The following is a 19,854-nucleotide window of genomic DNA, read 5'->3' on the forward strand; positions in this document are numbered from 1 at the left end:
TGTGATTGTAGACATTACGGGTGGAAAAAACTAAACTGGTAAATGATATGCAACAAATGCAGCAAGAGCTGATTTCGTGAGTATCTGAATTAGGAAAATTACTGGAATTCCCTTCTCAGGGAAAAAACTTGGTGGATTTTTATGTAAAATTTTTGCTGTTCTTTTCTCCTTCTAGAAATGGCATAGACTTCCCACTGATATACAAATTTAACAGCAGCATCCTTGAAGGGACAAATTCATTGCACAGTGAATTGGCACTTGCTCAACAATCTATAGAGGTATGAAACTGTTTGAACACTTCAAATTATGTACATGCCTTGCACCACTAATAACTTCCTATATAGGAAGGACCCTCATGGCTCAAAACTACCTTGGGTTATGCACAGAGGGACTCTTGGTTCTGAACAGATAGGCCTGGAGTCTGAAGGCCCTAAATCACCAGACAACTACTGTACTGGCAGCACAAGCTTATCACATGCAGCAGGACCATACCCATGGGCAGAGAATGAATGGGAAGGAAGTAGAGACATTGGTTAGTCTGTCCAGCATCTAAGGTCACTTAAACTTAGCAGAGGCACCAAGATTTATCAATGGGTGTCAGTTGTGGTGGTTTTTGTAATGTGGACACTTGCACAAATAGTTTGTTTACCAAAAAATACAGTTTTGTCAACCCAAAACTGTTTTGCAAGCTTGACACACATTCAATAAATAGCTTTGCCAGGAATTTCTTCTCAAGACTTCAATTCCATTCATAAAAGAGGAGGAAGGGAAGGGGGCCCAGTGGCTATTCCTTGTGAGCTTGAATGACTATGAATTGTCTTTGTGAATGACAGTGAATAGTCATTGGGCCAGGGAAAGTAAGTGACTCCATAGCCTGGTAACTGAGACACTCTCCTAGAACTGGGAAGACCAAAGTCCCTGTTCCAATGACTATTTGATTATTAAAAGTGGAAAATCTTCAACAGGGGAGAGTGAGGGAGACCTTTTCAAGAATATCCCATAGCCCAGTGTCTAGGGTGCTCTCCTGCAGTATGGGAGACCCAACTTCAAACCCCTCTACATGCAGCAAAAGAACCCACATCCCAGATGAGCACCCTGACCACTAGGGTAAAAGTTTTTGTAAGGAGGGTGGCAGCTCCTCGTCCTCCTCCAGCTGTTTTTTAAATCTAATCCTATAAAAATGCACCAAACAAAATATTTCTGGATAAAAGACATTTCCTTTGATCTCAAATGGATTTTTTTTAATTCAACAAGTTTTTCTGAAGTTTTCTAATTTCATTTGCCAGTTTTTTCTTTTTTTCAGTTGCCAGAGAACTGAAAAATCAGCTCTTCTCCCAGCTCTATGTGACACTTGTTCAGTCTAGCGCATTGGTGTTCTCAACTGCCAGCTATCTGAAGGGAGCCACTTTTGGTTCTTGCCAGCCTCGGTTGGAGTCAGACCAACCTAGTGGCAAGAGACTGATACCTGTCTACCAACACTCTTACCTTTCCAGTGCTCTGCTCTGAAAGAACTATTGAAAAATAGCTTCTGCGCTGTGGAGTGCAATCCTAGTCCCATTCCTGTATGACTTGATGCTCCGTGTGTGTTAGAAGGGCTGACTTTAGAGTACTGTCCTCCTTTCACTTACACCCTTGCTGTCCTACAGCATTGTCTTGTTACAGACCGGAACATCTCATACTTCTGTTATTGGTACACAGCCTTGTTAAAGGGAATCATTGCCATGGCATATAAAACCTATGTTTCCACTAGCTTGCGCAATGAAATCTTTGTCCAGCTACATTTTTAAAAGCCTTCCTAACAGCACTGACAGCCTCTAGCTTAGTCAGTGAGATGAGTCTGTTGGTCACTTTACCATTTTCTGAGTGCACCAATCGGGTGAGGGAGGCATTTGCAGAGAGAGACTGCAGGGGACTATGAAGTAATGTTAAAATGCACTGTGCCTTCTGTGGACTTGAAAGCATGAGGAATAATTGGACAGGCAGTAATCTAACAGGGGAAAGCAAAATATTTCCATGTGCAGAAGTTTTGAACGGTAGCCTTCATTGTAGTGAGCCTCCATATTATGTCTCCGATTTTCATCTTGTGTCCAAGGATAATAGCATGAGGTGAAGTCCTATTAAAAGAAGTGCGAAACAGGTCTAGACTCCTTTCTGTTCTTTGTCACTCCAGGACTCCTAATAGCGTGCGTGTGTGCGTGTGTGTGTGTGCGTCTGTAGATCTACCTCGCTCAGACCATTCCAACAACATTTCTAGTTCTTAAATCTCCATGACATGCTTCATTTTTGCAGCCTTGATAGGCTTAAAATTCCCAGTAACTCTGACTGTCTGGTAAACACAACACAGCAGTACTCCCAACAGTTCTGTATGTCACTGGTTCTTGTCTTTATAATACAAAAGATCTCAAGGGACACCTGTTTGGCTTTTTAAAAAATATATAGATCACTGGAATTGAATGGGCGGCTTTGGACGAAACGTTGGACCGAGAGGTGCTATTGTTACTGCAAGGGCCTGAACAAATAGGAGAAAACTTTAAGGCTACCATCCAAAAACTGGTATGATATTGCATAAGTAACTATTTATAGGAATGTTGGGATCTTTCAGAGTTTTGGTCTTTTTTGAAATCATCCCAGAGTCAATGTTTCCACATTAAACAATGGATAAAGAACTGGTCTCTTAGGAGCATCCTACTGTTTTCCTGTAGAGGAAGGCTTCTCTAATTTAAAACAAAGGCATCAACCAGATTCCCCATGTCATGCTCACTTTCTGCCTTGAGACCTGAAACTTAGAGTTACCATAAGACCGGAGTAAAGGGAAGTGCATACTTGTGCTGTCCCAGGAGCAACTGAGGGACTGAACTGGACCAAATTGTGATTGTCCCCTGCTTCCACCTTTACTACGGTAATCAGTTCCTGCCTTTTCCCTGGTGATTACTCCTATCCCTACTGCACTGGCTCAGTTGTGGTGGCCAGTGCATAACTGAGTGCTGTGCACAGTTGAGGCTCCGTCCCGGCCTACTCTCCTGTATGGGAGAGGGGTGTAATTGTTCTGCAGAACCTGTGTGAAGGGAAGAGAGTAAATTGGAGATATAGTCCATGCCAAGGTGCATAAAGTGGTTCGTAATTGAGACCCGAAGTGAGGCAGTTTTGAACGACTTTATTTGAATCCAATTATCTGGAGGCAGTGCTTCCTGCCAGTTACTTTTATGACGCATCACTTATTGGAGAAATTTCTCTAGTACTGTTAGTAGTCTGATATCCTGCTTAGGTGATGTTGTGTAGCATTAAGTATTTGAAGAATTAATATATATCTTTTCAGCAAGAGGAAGCCTCTGAAGCAGAGGAACTTGTTGTGACCACTTTGCAATGGGTAGCAGATCCTGAGGTGAATGTGAGCGAGACTTGTGAAAAAAAGCTTGCGGTAAGTAACCCTGCTCTTCAAGCCACATTATTTCTGAAGTGGTGGTGTGTGTTTGTTGTAGCCTTCAGATGATGATGCTTGAGGACAGAACTGATAACAATCCTAGAATCATAGACTTTAGACAATCATAATGGTCTCATCTGACTTAGTCTGACCTCCTGCACAAAGCAGGCCACAGAATCTCACCCACCCAGTCCTGTATCAAACCCCTAACCTATGTCTGAGCTATTGAAGTCCTCAAATCATGGTTTAAAGAATTCAAGGTGCAGAGAATCCTTCAAGTGACCCATACCCCATACTGCAGAGGAAGGCGAAAACCCCCCAGGGCCTCTGCCAATCTGCCCTGGAGGAAAATTCCTTCCCGACCCCAAATATGGCAATGAAGGGCTTTCTAATTAAAGGATGGGCAGATTTTTTTAAACAAATGGAACCCATTCATTTTATACTCTACTTCTCTTCATTTTGTCCTATTTGTCTCATTTGCTTGTGGTTATGCATTTACTTGCCTGAATGGAAGGGTAGATTGAGTGATTTCATGAGGAAACACACTGGTTTCCTCCATAGTTGCTGTATAAACCTGAACTCCTTCTATTCCACATACCATATTGACAATTCAGGTGTAATTTAAACATCTCAATTACAGCTAGTTGGAAAATGGCAAAAGAGTTCTTCTGTGGTGGAAAAATTACTCATTAGCCAAAAACCTTTAGACTTAAAACCAAATTTTTGTTTTGGAAATGTCACCACTGTGCCTCACGCAAACTACAGATTACATATCCCATGCAACCATTGTCTATGGGCTAGGGCTCCTTGGCTCCATGATGTATCCCATGATGCACTATTCTCCTCTTTTGCTATGTTGCTGTGGTAAATATGGAAAGTACCTGATGGTGCTGTATCATGAGAGGTAGTTGGTCTGGGAACCCAACCTACAGAGGGAAATGGGGTATTTGCATACTACTTCAGTATTTCCAAATAAACTTTTTGGGGATTTTCAGATTTCCCCTATAATAATAATAACAAAAAACTTTTTCTAGAAATCAGACACTTTTTGGGCGGTGGAGGGGTGTACATGTTGTTGAAAACCCAACTTTGTATGAAAAGGTTGGATGGAAAACTTTAGATCAGACCTCATCTCAATAGCTCACCCAGGAATAGAGTTGCCTCTGAATCGGGGTCATCACCTGGGAAGACAAATGTCTACATATAGTCTTCTGCTTTGTTTTTGTGGTAACGGCAGCCTGAGGATGAAACTTTCCTTGTCATGCCTGAATTTCCTGAGTACAGGCCTGACTTTCACTTCCTTTCTCTCACCTATTCCCCCAAACAATGTCTCAAATCTTCATCCCAGTGGGGCTTGAATTCCTGTCTGTTAATTCACTTCTTCATTCTAAGCACTGCTCCTCCTGAAGACACATCTATGTTGTAGCAGTTGGAAACTTAGCACTTGTCAACACTTAAAACACTGCAGCTGCACTGCTATGGCACTTCTGTGAGGACTCTACCTATGCCTACGGGAAGGTTCTACTGTCGGTGTCAGTACGCCATCTCCCCAAAAGGTGGTAGCTAGGTTGACAGGAAAATTCTGCCATCGAACCACCACAGTTTATGCTGATGATTAGGTTGGTTTAACTGCATTGTTCTGGGCTGTGGATTTTTCACACCCCTGAGCAATGTAGTTATACCAACCTAATATCCTAGTGTGAACCAGGCCTCGCTTACAGTGGAAAAATTACTGCTCACAATAGGTGCAGAGAGGGTGACCAGATGTCCCAGTTTTATAGGGACAGTCCTGATATTTGGGGTTTTGTCTTATATAGGTGTCAATTATCCTCCCCCCCCATCCCCTGTCCCGATTTTTCACACTTGCTATCTGGTCACTCTAGTGTCAAAGAAGTGAACTGATGCTGGCCAAACTGATCTCTAAAATCCATGGAGTTACAGCAGGGCTAGGCATGGCATTTTAACAGCAAAAGTAGAGCATGACATGCTGAGGCTAAAACCTGCAGCAGTAGGTAATTTTTCTAGTCTAGACCAGGCTTAATAGTTGAGTGTGTCTCTCTTCTGTATCAGTACTGCCTGCTCACTGAAGCATGCCAGTTCTGCAGTGGACATCCTCACACCAGACCTTGAACAACACTTCTGTGCTCCTAGTCCCTCTTGCATTCGTGTGAAAGGAGTCCTCTCCAAAGCTAATGCACCCAGAGTGTGCCTGTTCACATCCTCTGGGGAGTTATCAATGCCGTATAGTTGTAACCCTTTTAATCTTAAGTAAAAACTCTCTCAAAAGGACTGCTGAGACCAAAAGAAGCATGCTAGCCCAGCTCTTAAATAAGTTACCATCTCCTACTTCACAGACTAAATCACAGAAGGTTAAAATAAGCCTAAGGTTAGTACTGCTGTACCTGTCTAACTATGACCACTAAGACCTGGCCTACACTGGGAAATTAGGTTAGTATAACTACACCCGCTGAGCTACAGTTAAACCGACCTAACCCCTGGTGTAGACAGCACTCAGGTCAAAGGGAAAATTCTCCCATCAGCCTGACCACCACCTACTAGGCAGGTGGAGTAATTATCCTGATAGAAGAACTTCTCCTGTCAGTAGCAAGCGATAGAGTCCTGTGGCACCTTATAGACTAACAGATGTATTGGAGCATAAGCTTTCATGGGTGAATACCCACTTCATCAGATGCATGTGACAGTCTCTGTCAGTGTAGGTAGTCGTCGCTGAAGTGCTACAGCAATGCAGCATTTTAAGTGTAGGCAAGCCGTAAGTTTTACAACACTGCTGCTGGAGACAGGTGCATTGGGTTATCGAGGCTCCTCACTTACATTTAGTTTGTTAATGGAGGGTTCAAAGGAAAAAATATCTGAGGATGACTGGACTTCAGAGGTGTGTAATTTAGAGAGGAAACCAGTTGGTTTCTGTTTCTCCTTCCCCCATATTGACCATACAGTCTAGATAGAGCAACATAGACTTTGGAAACTGTATCCTTGAGACTTATGAGTGGCTGAGTGTGTCTAGAACTGGCTGAAGTGTGTGGGCAGGGTGGTGGTGGTTTGTACTTTTGTTTTTCATCCAAAATTAGCTTTTCATTAAACAAATCATCATGGAAAAATTTCACTTTTTTATGAAAATTTCTGGGCTTTTCAACAAAAAAAAAAAACCAAACCTTTGTTCTTACTGAAAACCAATTTTTTTTTTTAAGGTTTGGTTTATCGTTTTTTGTTTGTTTTGGGGGGGAGTTTAAATGAAAATGAGACAACTTTTTTCAATTTCCAACAAAACTATTGTGTGTTTTTCTTTTTGACCAACTCTAATAATGACCTTGCCATCCTTCTTCTCTTAGCTAAGCTAAGCATGTTCCACATCTGTCTCAAAACCATTCTTGTTCTAACTCCCACTAACACTGCCCATCTGTTCTGTGATATCTATTTTTTTTCATTCTTTCATTTTTTTAAAAAATAAAGGATGTGGGCGTTCAGGGCTGGTCACTTCCTGTGACTTGCACAGGAGATTTACCCAAATGAAGAACTGGTCAGATCTCTGCTACGATCCAGCATTTAACAAGGAAAGTATGAAATGATGCTTTCCACACAAATGACTACATACATTTTTAGATACACGTCAAACTTCTAAAATAGACATTATGTGGTCAGGTTTACAGATTATATTATTTCTTCTGAATAGAAGACATTCTAGAAATATGGCATGATCATTAATTATTTTGTTTAGTTCTTAAATTGAAGCTATTGCAATATAGAAACAGAGTTTTACTCAAGAGCTGCCTGAGAAAGGAACAAACATACTGAATTGTGGTTACTTCTTTCACAATAACTGTTGCAAATCATTATTCAAAGAACAAGGATTAAGTGAGCTGTATTACTAATTACTTTAATCCTGTGTCCCTGTCTCTTGAAATCTAAAAAACTGAAGAAAAAAAATCATGTCACTCTTCAGACAGGCTTTATTTGCTAGATATGTTTCTGGCTGATGCATTAATTTTTTATCATTTTGTTAGAGTATGTGTTCATAACTGCAACTCCTATTAACACTAATGGAGTTATGAATGATCTTCTCTTCAGTACACTTATGAACTCCTTTTAGGGCTGTCCAGAGCTAGATAACGATGCACAACTCTCCTCCCAATACAGTTCCCCCTTATTAATTTATAGGACTAGTTTCCTGGCCTGAGTTTCTTTGAAATGAAACTATTGCTGATATCCTGGATATTTGGGACAAGGGACTTGTTATGGAAGATTTTAAAATGGCACTAAGTATGCTACTGTCATGCATCTGTAGCCTCCACTGTGGTCTAGCTAATTCCTTACCTTGCTTTAGCACCTCACTATTGAAGATGTTCTGTATGAGCCTGTCTCTTCAGGAACAGAAAGCAGGGGTACCACTTTATCTATTTTGTCTTCCGAGGTCCTGTTCAGGAATCCTTTTCTCTTACCTCTGAAAAACATCTGTAAACTTCCTCTACTAAACTCTTCTATCAAAGAAGGAACAGAGTGATGAATTAGGAATAAGCTGCTACTTCTATTTGGGATACCAGATACAGGCTACTAAAACTTCTCTTGAGCTCCCAAAGTACTCAACTGATCTGAGAAGTTTGCACTCAAAAGGTGACAGATGCCATGTTTACTTCAAAGTAAAATGTCCTAGATCTTGAAGGAGAAGAGTGACTTGTGAACATCTAGTCTAGCCTTCTGCATAGCAAAAGCCATAAAATTTAATTCAATAATTCCTGCAGCACTTTTCTCTGTACAGAAAAGGACCAATATAGAGTCCAGTAACTTGTGGTTGAACTAGATCATATCAAGTAGCAAGACATCTGATCTACTTAAAGACCCAAAGTGGTGGAGAATTTACCACATCCCTTAGTAAGCTGTTCAGTGGTTTATTATCCTTGCTGTTTACAAAAATTGCATCTTACTTCAGACTTTAATATATTTTTAATAACTTCAGCTTCTGCCTTTGGTTCTGAGTTGCCTTTGATATTAAGGGGTTCTAATCTAGCAGATCTCTTCCTTGTCTATGTACTAATAGACCATGGTTTGTTTTCAACTTGTTAGTGTCCGTCACTGCTCTTAGCATTATTTACGTATTGTATGTTTTAAAACTGTTGCAAGAATGCCAACATGAAAGACCGCCCTTATAGCCTCAAATTATAACCTATAGTAGCAACATGCCAAAAAAAAATCTATATCATGTGCATCCTATCTGCATTTACCTAAACCACCCGAGAAGTGGAGGTTGGGGAGAGATGAGGTTAACATACTGGACTTTGGCAGACCAAGCTGGGGAGTTTGGTTCAAACTTCTTGGTAAATAGGCGCATACATCTTTCCCCTCACCCTAGCTCAAATGGGACCTAAGAGGGCACACTTTGTCAGCGCCACTGATATCTCAGAAGAGCAGTGGTCTCAACCAATCATCACAAACAGTCTAGGTTAGAATTCACGCTATAAATTCCACCCCGGAAACTAACAGGTGGCCAGTACAGATCTTAGAGCACATATTACATCCTCTTTTAAAACATTTCCACTATATCCATTGTTATCAATGAACAATTGGTGAAACAGGAAGATAGCCTAAAAGGAACAACCATAGACGCTTGTTAGTAGCACCATATCGGTGTCCTTCTGCTGTGTCGCTCCTAAGCAGCTATTGCTATTATGGAAGTGTCTTCTGTCCAAAGGCAGCCTGCTTCTTCTGATATGTCAAACTACTACAGTATGTGCTAACAATCTAGAACTACAACAACCTGAAGTATGTTTATTATTATTGCTACAGTATTACATTAGTATAGGTACTGCATATTTTACACCTGGGCTCTGTTCTGCATTCGTAGCCGCCTACTATACTGTATCAAGAAAGTGGTACTGAGTGATTATAAAAGTATCTAGTTTGATTTTTATGTTTTAAAAAAATCAAACATCAACCATGACAACAAACATAAGCTCTTGCTCTTATTTGTAAACCCTTTTTGTATTCCCACTTAACGGTAATTCTTTGTATGCACTGTAAGTTGCCCTGGATAAGGGAATTTGCTAAGCAAATAAGGATGTAATTACCTAAATTAGAGTAGTATTCCACATCAGTGTATTCTATTTATAGACTATCAACTTCTAAATTAATTAGAAATGGATGAACTCACTCATTTTGGATGAAAAACTGTTAATTTGCTCTGCTTCTTCTCAGTCACAATGTCCCAAAGAGACCTGTAGACCCTGTCATCAAGTCCCTCTAGCTGTGAAAAGTGCTGAGTTTGTTCAAAGTCTTCAACAGCTCAGTTTGTCAGAGGAGCTTCATCAAAATCATCCTCACTCTCAATTTTCCTCTTGATTATGAAATGTTTCATCAACACAAGCTCATTTTTCTGGCCTTGCTGCAGTGCTCAGTAATTCCTCATCGGTAAGCTCTCTGAATATGAGCAAATCCATAGCTGCTACTAACTCCTCCTTTTCCATGCTTGCTTGAAGTGGAGCATCATTCAGGGGGTTGTCAAACTGTTCAATATCACAATATATTTGCCTTTCCTGAAACCATTAGAAATTGTCGGCTTTACATCTTGCCATGCATCAGCAAAAAGAAAGATGAACACAATCTAGTGAAAGTAGAGTTTTCAGGACTGTCTGAACATCTGTGGGGTTCGCATCAAGAGCAACAATGATCTGGTTTGCAATTTTTGATTGGTAATGTCCCTTCGTGTTCTTAATCACACCCTGATCCATAGGTTGCATCAAAGATGTAGCACTGAGGGCAAAAATTCAAGGTGACTGTTAGTGAGAGCCACTCGCTGAATAACTGCTCCCCACACACCCCAAGACCAGGCCTATTTTAAGGTTTTGCAAGTGAAGCCAGCAATCACACTTTAGCCAGTTGATGAAAACTCTCCTATCACCCAAGCATTCACTGAACTGACATAATTAAGGAAAGATATCTGAAATTCTGCGGAAAGCCTCGGGGTTCTTTTGACTTCCCAGTCATGAACAGTGGTCATTTGTCACTCCGATCCAGGTTGGCACAGACAAGCACAGTCCTTTGAAGCTTTCCCTCCTTCTAGCTTTCCATTTTTTTTCCTACATGTCCTCTGTCACAGAGCCCTTTCAGATAATGTCCTGTTTAGTAAGCATTATAGCTGTCAGCTGGGGAAAACTTGTTCAAGAATGTGAGGAATTTTTTTACACTACCATTGCTCAGCTGCTGATTTGTCCACCGACTGCTTTTGCCATGCTCCCTGTTTTTGGAAGCAACATTGAAGTGTTGGTAAACCAGTTGTCACTTGCCTTAAAATCATTCAATCCAAGCGAAGAGACTAGCTGAAGGGCTTTCCCCTTGATTGCAAGTCCAACAAGCAATGCTCTCTAAACCCTCTCCTCCTTGAACCCTATAAAGAGAGCCTAGTTGACATCTGGGGCTTTTCCTTCATGCCCACATTTACAGCTGCTATTCGATTGTCCATCTTCATATTTAGCCAAAGCTTATTTTCCACAGTCTGCATACAATCGACCTGTGTAGCACCCATTTGACTGCAACTTGGTTTTGAGTAGTCCCAAGAGTTTGACAATCTGGGATAATTGGTATTTTTTTTACTTTCAGTGAGAGACTTCTTGGGATTTTTCTGGGTGGTGTGTGTTTGTTTTTTGTTTGCCACCAAAAAGTGTTGCAAGTAAGTTGGGGATGTGACATGTCGAATGTTGCTCTTATGTGGCAGCTAGGTTGCTGTTACTGAGTGGACAATTCAGGGTAAGGAAAATGTTTCCAGGGGAAATGTTGCTCATAAGCGATGGCTGTTCTTACAAGGTATTGCTGCAAACAAGTGCCTACGGTGTGATTTTTTTTGGAAGGAATATGGTCATCCTTCTGCATCTGGTAAGAGCCAAGAGTTAGTTATTCATAGTGGTTTTAAGATCTTGCAATGGGACCCAAGTAGTCTGATAGTCCTACTAGAGAAACTGGACAACGCTTGCTGCCATATAAGTATGCCCCTCTTTTTCTTCTTTATAAGCTCATCTCTCTCCATTAGGCAGGCTGTGACCTTGAACCAAGAACAAAAAGGTGAATGTTTTGGTTTAATGGTACCACCTCCCTGACTATAACAGTCTATCGCCAGGGCTGGTGCCTAAATTGTTTAAGGAGTTCTTGTCAAGTTCTTGCTTTCTGAAAGATCAGACATTTCTTTGAGAGTAAATAGCATGGGCAATAACTTTCTGATTTTTTTGTATAATTTTCAAGTACCATGAGAAATTGCATCAATTAGGCTAGTCATTGTGTAGAACTGACTCTACCCCGTAAAAGTTATATTAACGCAGAAATCCTCATCCTCAGCTTAGCAGAAGTGGAATTGTAAGCCAAGAAACTGTTCCCCAAAAAGTGTTCAGGTAGTGCTCTACTGCAGTCTTACTAATCACATGATAGACACTATACCTGTCCATCTGCAGTGCATGTTCACTGCCACCTGGAGTTCATTCTTGAAAGGTATTGCCGCCAGCTGAAAGACATTGCTCCATTGACCAGATAGGCCTCAGACAAAGTAAACAACATTTAACTTGCACATTAGCATGGTTAAATCTGGTACACATTCATATAAACTGTACCCTGAAACACTCCAATTGCTGTAACTGAAGTTACTTTCTCCCATGCTACTAAAAAGCGTAGTCTTTCACTCTCTCTGCTTGTCACTTCACCTAATGTGAAGCCACAAATAAGGAACTGTAAAATAGCATATAATGTCATGCTCTGAACCTTCTGGAAAGCTTCTATGTGTTGGTGATTATTAGGGTTGGTCTAACAAGAGTAAATGTCTTCCACAATTTTTAAAGGAAACAAAAAGTAATGGTGGTACGTGGTTTTTATTTGCAATGGGGTGCTTTTTTTAAGTCTGGACCCAATTTTTTATCTCAAAAGTCTTTAATTTAACGGAAGATTTTGAGGGAGATTTTTTCTGCAAAAATATTTTCTTCCTTTGAAAAAATAGATGAAAAGCCACTTTTCAAACAGCTGTACTGGTTATGCTATTATGATGCCATGTCCTTACCTGTCTTTCCCCTTCAAAAAACTGAGGCGGGTTAAACTCAATGTTGCATGAAGTCCATCCTTGTTTACTTACTGCTGCCAGTCTAGTATATGGACATTTACTAGACTACTAAGGTATGGCAGATAAGGAGAGGCTGTCTCTGCTGACCAGAGATCCTGTACACTTCTAAGTGCCATGTTCAGTAAACCTTATGCTACACTCTTATAACCATGTGGCATTTTTAACTTTAAAAATGAAATAGGACCTCAAGCAAGTGCTAAAAGAGAAGATAAATCACTGGATTAAAAAGCTCCATCTCTTACAAGAACACAGAGAATCCCTGGATAAAGAGTATGTTAGAATGGCAGGAAATCTGAGGAGAATAAGAACAGAGCAGCTTCACTTCAGGAAAGAGCTCTCTTCCAGGTACATCTAATTCTCTCCTGCTCCTCCCATGTAAATGACACATGGAACTCGGAACTAGAACTAGAACTTCTTGAAATTGAAAACTAATGGCATGCTCCTCTGTGAGCAGCTCTGTTTGTAGGTGTTTATCCTACATGGAGTTATCCTCTGCATACCAAGTAAGAATGCATCACTGTAGAGACTCTTCTAAAACACCCGGCAGACCACAGACTAAACAGTTTAAAAAGCTGCATGTTCTGCAGGTGCAACCACTAAATAAGCAGAACTATTGTGTGGCTGTGTATGAAGTTGATGGCATGCCCATGTTTGACAGACCAACATCCTTACTTATTGGAAATGGTCTGCTGTACCAGACCAAACCATTTCTAGCTCAGGGCAGCACACTGCCTTGATTTACAGGGCTGCCCAGAGAGGTGGGGAGCAAGTGGGGCAATTTGCCCCAAGCCCTGCAGGGGCCCCCACAAGAATATAGTATTGCAACTTTTTTTATGGAAGGGGCCCCCAAAATTGCTTTGCTTCAGGGCCCCTGAATCCTCTGGGTGGCCCTGTTGATTTACTAGTGGTCAGGGAAAATTTGAACTCCAAGTGGGTTATTTTCTTATAGAAATGGGTAAATGTAGGCTAGGAGAGAGCACTCCTATCCTCATTTTAGTTGTTTGCTTGGGCTGAGCAAGCATAGCATTTTCCTGGCCTCATCTATTCTATGTTTTGCTGAATCTCCCACCATTGGTGCAGTGCTAGTGTATGCCAGCTGCTGGTGGATTGCCCAGCTCAGGACACTCTGATAAAAATGGGGGTGGCTGGTAATGCTAGCAATGGAGCTGTAACGGTGGGAAGACGTTCAGAACGAGGTCTGTTTGGATACAGCCCCAATGGTTTGCAATGCAAAATAAGCCTATTAAGGGTCACTGAACAGCCACTTTCTATCACAGGGACTTGTGTGGTGCTGACTTTTCATTGGTAGTTGTCACTTAGTGCTTTAAAGGGTGCTTCAGTGAGACTCAGTGACTAACAAATCAAAGCTGCATAACTGTAGTAGTGATCATTAACTCTGCTTGCAGGGTCAACTTCTGATATTTTTACTAATGCTCTTGACTTTGGATCCTCTTACCACTTTCCCCTAAAATAGCCAAATGGACTGTCTATGATAAGTTGTTTAAAATACCTTTTAAAACTATTTGGTACTGGTGCAGTAAACTCCTACTCCTTTTCCACATTGGAATTCATCTAGACACTACTTGTGTAGCTTCTGCACAGGTCTGGGTGGCTAGGAACCTGCTGAAAACCTACACTACTTCTGTACTCATCTGGCAGATCAAGCAACCTTGGATGGGTTAATCCCTAAACCCCTGTTAGTTTAGCTTCCCCGGCACAATGCTAAAGCTTTTTAATAGCATGCGGTCTCCCTTGGTGACTGGGTATCACACTTCCCAGGCATCTTTTTTTGAACTGTCAGGGACTGCTTGTGTCTTGTACTCTTGCCCCCTGCAGACAACATGAATTACAAGCTGCCAAACGGTTGCAAGAAGAGGCTGTCAGTCGGGCAGATGTTCTTAGCTTGCAGCTCCTAGAAGCTACCAAACAGTTGGAAGACTCCAGCAGACAGGTAGGGCAGTGACTTGGTGTTCTGCACACAGAAAGCTATGCTTGATACGCCTCTGCTAGCAAATAGGAAACTATGCTTTGTTGGAATGAACAGCCACACTGCAAAACGGTGACTTGCAGAGGAAGTAAAAGCAGAGGAGGTGGCGTCAACAGCTTGCTAATGAAAGAGACAACTTTGCATATTTGTGGTGGCTTTGAAAAAAACAAAACTCAGAAATAGCTCCTGTACACAGTCCACCCAAATGTAAAAATGCAGAAGTTCAGTAGGGGCTTATCACTTCCTGAGAGAACAGATGCATTTCGGTTTCATTTGCATGAACAGTGAAGACCTTTTTGTGCCAGCCAGGGCTGTGATCTTTTTACATTTATTGTTCTGTGCTCAGGTTAAGGATCGAGATGGGGCACTTCATTCTGCCTGGGAAGAAGTCAGATCTTTGCAAAGGGTGTTAGAGGAAGCCATTTCTGAGCAAAGAACCCTTCAGGCTATGAATACGGCTTTAATGAGCTCTTGCCAGACACTTCAGGAAAAAGATAAAGAGCAGAAAAGTAAGTACTTATGTAGTATTCACTTAAAGCACTGGCAAGTGTTATGCTGCAGTTAGATAATGGAAGAATCAAATGAGGTCACACTAGATGGTGACCTTTGTTACTTCACTCTGTGGCAGTTCTGTTTCTTTCAAGAATGCTTCAGTCATTCCTCCTTGTGCGATGATCCAGACATGACTTGAGCTCAGCAAGGTCCAGACCTGTTGGCCTTTCAAAGAGAAACTTCCCACCAAAATTCCAGGGTGCTGCAAGACATGGGGTTGCTGACTCAGTAGGTGGCGCTTTGAGCTCTCTGAGTCAGGACTAAGTGTTAAGGAGCAGTATAGCTGAAGATGCTGTTCTTGTGCCTAAGCAACCACCTTAGTATTGGGAGTGAACCCTCTTGCGCTGCTATCTCAACTTCCTGTGCTGTAGATACTCTGTCCAGTGCTGTCCATCCTGCTTTCTGTAGGGGATAGCTCTGCAGTCTGAACCAACTGTTTCATCTAGAGGCTGCCACATTTGTTTTGTTCCTTTTTAAAATATAAATGAAGCTCTTTCTTAAACTTATGAGACTTCATACATTTACCTGGTATTCACCCCTTCTTAATGACGATAACCCAGAAAGCTTTGATATGTCAAGTCTCTGTCTATTCCCGTAGATTCAGTGGAGCTCTGGTGGCTTACACCAGCTGAGGGTCTGGCTTCAGGTACATGCTGTCATGGGGGAAATGTACTCTAAAGAAAAATCTTGAGGCAGGGATACATTGTAAATGATTTAGTAGTTTTGAAACCAGAGCACGTGCTGGGAAGATTATGCTGAGCTGAGGAAGAGGCATGCTCCTAAGCACTTGGCTGAAACTGGTCCCTTTAGAATATTATGCCCTGGTATTGCAGAAACTTCCTCAAGATGATTTTACAGGATGCAGCTATATTCATTAGTATTCAAGTGGGCGTTTTACCCACTGCATTTGCGCACACTGCATTTGCACACTCATCCTTTAGTTTATGTTGTTGGCCACGTGGAAGAGGTGTACAAATGGAAATTGGTGTGTGTTTTTGCTTGGTAGGCTCTGGCAAGAGTGTAATTCCTAAGAACAAAATAAACACCAAAAAAAAACAAACAAAACCCTTGTATGGCTGGGGAGATCCCATTTTTAAATGTAAACGAAGCCAGTGGAGTTATACTGACTTCCCATTTGAGAAGTCTCCCAAATTTTAAGACAGTCTCTTGTTGAACAGGGTACATTCTAAAGATAGTTCTTAACAATGTTATGGACATAGAATTGATGATGAAAATAGTACCACTTCACTCGTACTCCCTTTGTGTGGTCAGTCACGGCTGCTTTCTATCCTAAGGCCACTTTGACACCTCCGCTCACATTGCAGAGGAAACTACTCCACAAGTAGTCCCTCTGCTAGCAATGCTTCCAATACAGTACTGAAATCAATGGGGATTTGCTGAGGAAGGTATTACTTGCTCTGAGTAAGGATGGCAGAATTGACCCTATGTTTAGAGTCTCTGGTACCTTAGCATACCATTAATTGCTAGAGCAGCTAGTGCTGATAGAGCTAATGTGGCTATTGAGAGATGGATTCTAATCTGTGGAAGAGGAACGAGATGCAATTAATTGTTTCCATTGCCAAAGTATTATTGCAATGATGCACAAAGCAAAATACAGTTAATATTTGTATTGCACTAGTGTTCAGGGCTGCAGGGGGTGGGGCTATTGCACTAGGCGCTGTACAGACAGTGGACAAAGGACTATCCTTGCTCTTCAGCACTTTCCAGCCTCAGTGTGCAATGTTGAAAACTAAAATAAAACCAACAAAATGCTGTGTCATGGGAGAGAGAATCTCAAGTATGGTCTGGAATCAGAGGCCCAAATCTGTATTTAAAAAAGGAAAGGAAAATTAATGAAAATGTCCTCGGCATTGATCTATCTCCCCTGAAGTGGAATATGGTCTCTCGTATGCATCTGTCTTAAAATCGTCAGAATACATGAAGATTGCAGGTACAAATAGCTGATGGTGAAAATGTAATTTCATCCAAGATAGGCAAAAACAAGGTTAAAAGGAAACATAAGAGCATCTAAAATGGTTCTTCATAATTTTAACATGCAGTGATTATGTAAATGTCTCTTCATAGCCGTTGTTAACACACTGAGAGAGAAACTGTTTAAGGGGCAACTTTGTGGATTGCTGTGTCAGGTATGAAATCCATTATCTCACCTGGTGGTGGTGGAGAGCATTTCATGGCACAGAGGACACCAGGGTGAATGTCCTTCTACAAATTGTCTAAAGTCCCATCTGAGGGCCATTTTTGTAACAACTGCGCTACTTTTTTCCCTAGTGTTTAATTTGTGTAAATGTACTGGCTGAAGTGAACTGAGCAGGCTGATCGGCATGTATCCCTCAGATTCCCCTCCTTAAGCTCCTGGGCCAGACATTGTCACTGCGTGGTTCAGTATGGAACATGTTGTTTGGCACTCCTGGTCAACAACTGGTGGTGGTCATGTACTTAAAAGAATGTTACCGTCATATCTTCCCTGTTTAAAATCTGAGTGAGTTTGACTGCCACACACTGAACAATGTGCCCCTTCACTGTTCTGAAGGCCATTTAAAAAAAAGGCAGGGGATGCAGGCAAATGGGAGCACTGACTGTGTGTCTGGTAGAAGAAAGAGGATAATAGAAAAAGGTTTATATTGCAGCAGCGACACTTCATCTTTAAAATTTCCATCCAACTTGGTCCGAGGGAAATTTAATAATGTCCCTTCATTTGTGGCAACTCTATGCCAGCTTGGCAGCAAAGAACCTCAGTGTTCCCTATTGCCACCGCTGGAAGGTAAATGCACTGCTTTATGTAACAGAGATGGGCAAGGACAAGATCTTCTGTTTTGTGGGGAAAATCCTAAGTGCAAAATCCCTTCCATCTCTTCTGGAACTGAAAAAAACCTTTTCTAAATTTCCTGCAAAATGGAATCCCTTAATTTGAGTCCATTTGAAACATTCCATTTTGACTTTCACTTAACATTTTAATGAAAATGTTGCAATGGAACTTAACATTATCACAATGCTTCATGTTCACCTTTTTGTAAACAGAAATTGGTCAAAACCAATACATCCAAGGAGACACTTTCAACAGCCCTATTACTATAACCTTATTTACTCTGGTACTAAAAGATCAGGCTTTATTTTGACAAAGTTGTGTTCCCTCAAAAGACTTAGAGTACAGCATTTTTTTTAAGGCCCTGCAAACACATCCACATGTGCATAAACGTACACACACAGGAAACTGAGTCAAGTTAGACACAGTTAGCATGAGTAAAATTTAAATTTTTGTAAAGATTAAACCAAAGCAGAATTGGTTAAATTGGGTAGTACTCTGATTGCTTAACTGTAAGAATCCCTCCAATAGAAGGATGTTAATCCAACCGACAGTATGGCTTCTACAAGCAGTAATAGTGTGTACTTATCCCTCCCTGTTCAGTAGCCCTAACTATCTTTCTATTACAACAGAGTTGCATAGATGGGGAGTCTCGTGACTACAGTCCTCTGTCCATTTTAAACCAAAAAACAGTAAAGGAGAAGATAGTGAGGAATTCTGGCCACTATTTTTAGTCCTATACTTTTTTTCCCCTGTCACACAGGAAAGGGAAAAACATTGATTCTACCAGAACTGTGCCAAAATTGGTAACTTTTTTTTTTAACAGCTTTAAGAGTAGCCTTCAAGAATTTACAATGAATAAATGCTATTCTGTTGTTCACTCATTTTTTTTTTTCTTTTTATGCCTTGCTTTATATTGTCACTCTGTAAACACTGTGCACCTGGGAAATTGAAATCTAGATCTCTTGATAGACTTCTGTCTGCAAAGTTGGTTTGTTTTGTTTTGTTGAGGGGTTCACAAGGGGGGGGGAGGGGGGCTGGTTTGTTGGGTTTTTTTTTTTTTTTTTTGCAAAGTAAAACTTTTTTGGTGTATATCTTCCATTGAATGTCCCTGCCTTCAGCTTCTGTAAAACACATGTGGCAAAAGATGGTCTTCTGTTGCTTTTTTGAAAAGTTACTGTTCTAAGACATAGGTGATCATTCTCTGAAGGACTAGAAGCTGAAGACTCAGCTGAAACTCATACTAGAGCTCTTGAAGCTAGAAGTCATAAATTCATCATTTAAAATACAGACACTTCCTTGGTTTCAGAACCATGTTAAAATAACACCTTTCCCCCACATGTGGATGAATGGCTACTGCTGTGTAAATCCTTTCCAATACACATTCTTTGTTTGGTTTTCAGGAGTAAAGGGCCTCATTTGAACAACAGTTAGCATATACAATTGAGGGGGAACTAGAATGCAGATGATACTACTCCTCCTCCTCCTCCTCCTCCTCCCCCACTACCCCATGGGGACTGGGTCTGTTGGTGGGAGGGGAAGGGGAACTGCAGAGGGAAGCCTGTAGGAGCCATTGGAGAAAAGGCCTAAGCAGACACATTGTCAACTTTCTACAGTCTTCACTGGACTTTCTCTGCCCTTTGACTAGTTGCTTTTTGCTCTCACCCTCTCTTCAGCTCAGCTTCATTCCACACCTGCCCTATCACTCTCTTCTGCCCTGTCCCGCTCACCACCTCCTACAGTGTCCCCTTCCTTTTACTTTACTTTCTAATTGGCTTATCCCTTCCTAACTAAACCCACTACCCAAAAAACATGGAACTAACATGTCTGCCACCATCCCATTGTCCACGCTGCTTGTGTATTGTATCCCTTCCCCCCACCCCATGTTAGGCTTGTCAATTAGGGTGGGGATTGTCTAGCATTCTGTGTGTACAGTGCCTAACATAATGAGAACATGCTCGCCT

The 19,854-nt window shown here is 41.3% G+C and overlaps 1 protein-coding gene across 1 annotated transcript in view; it reads left to right on the top strand.

The window, feature by feature from the left end:
• Nucleotides 1-19,854, top strand: part of IRAG2 (inositol 1,4,5-triphosphate receptor associated 2) — a 61,997-nt gene that overhangs the window by 21,664 nt on the left and 20,479 nt on the right. Inside the window, 8 exon segments of the mRNA XM_050967939.1 lie at nucleotides 12-76; nucleotides 176-278; nucleotides 2,440-2,553; nucleotides 3,296-3,418; nucleotides 12,709-12,872; nucleotides 14,364-14,478; nucleotides 14,861-15,023; nucleotides 17,152-17,213. Of these exon segments, the coding sequence (XP_050823896.1) occupies nucleotides 12-76; nucleotides 176-278; nucleotides 2,440-2,553; nucleotides 3,296-3,418; nucleotides 12,709-12,872; nucleotides 14,364-14,478; nucleotides 14,861-15,023; nucleotides 17,152-17,213 (909 nt within the window).

This window comes from Gopherus flavomarginatus, chromosome 1 (genome assembly GCF_025201925.1).
Source record: "Gopherus flavomarginatus isolate rGopFla2 chromosome 1, rGopFla2.mat.asm, whole genome shotgun sequence".
Classification (NCBI taxonomy): domain Eukaryota; kingdom Metazoa; phylum Chordata; order Testudines; family Testudinidae; genus Gopherus; species Gopherus flavomarginatus.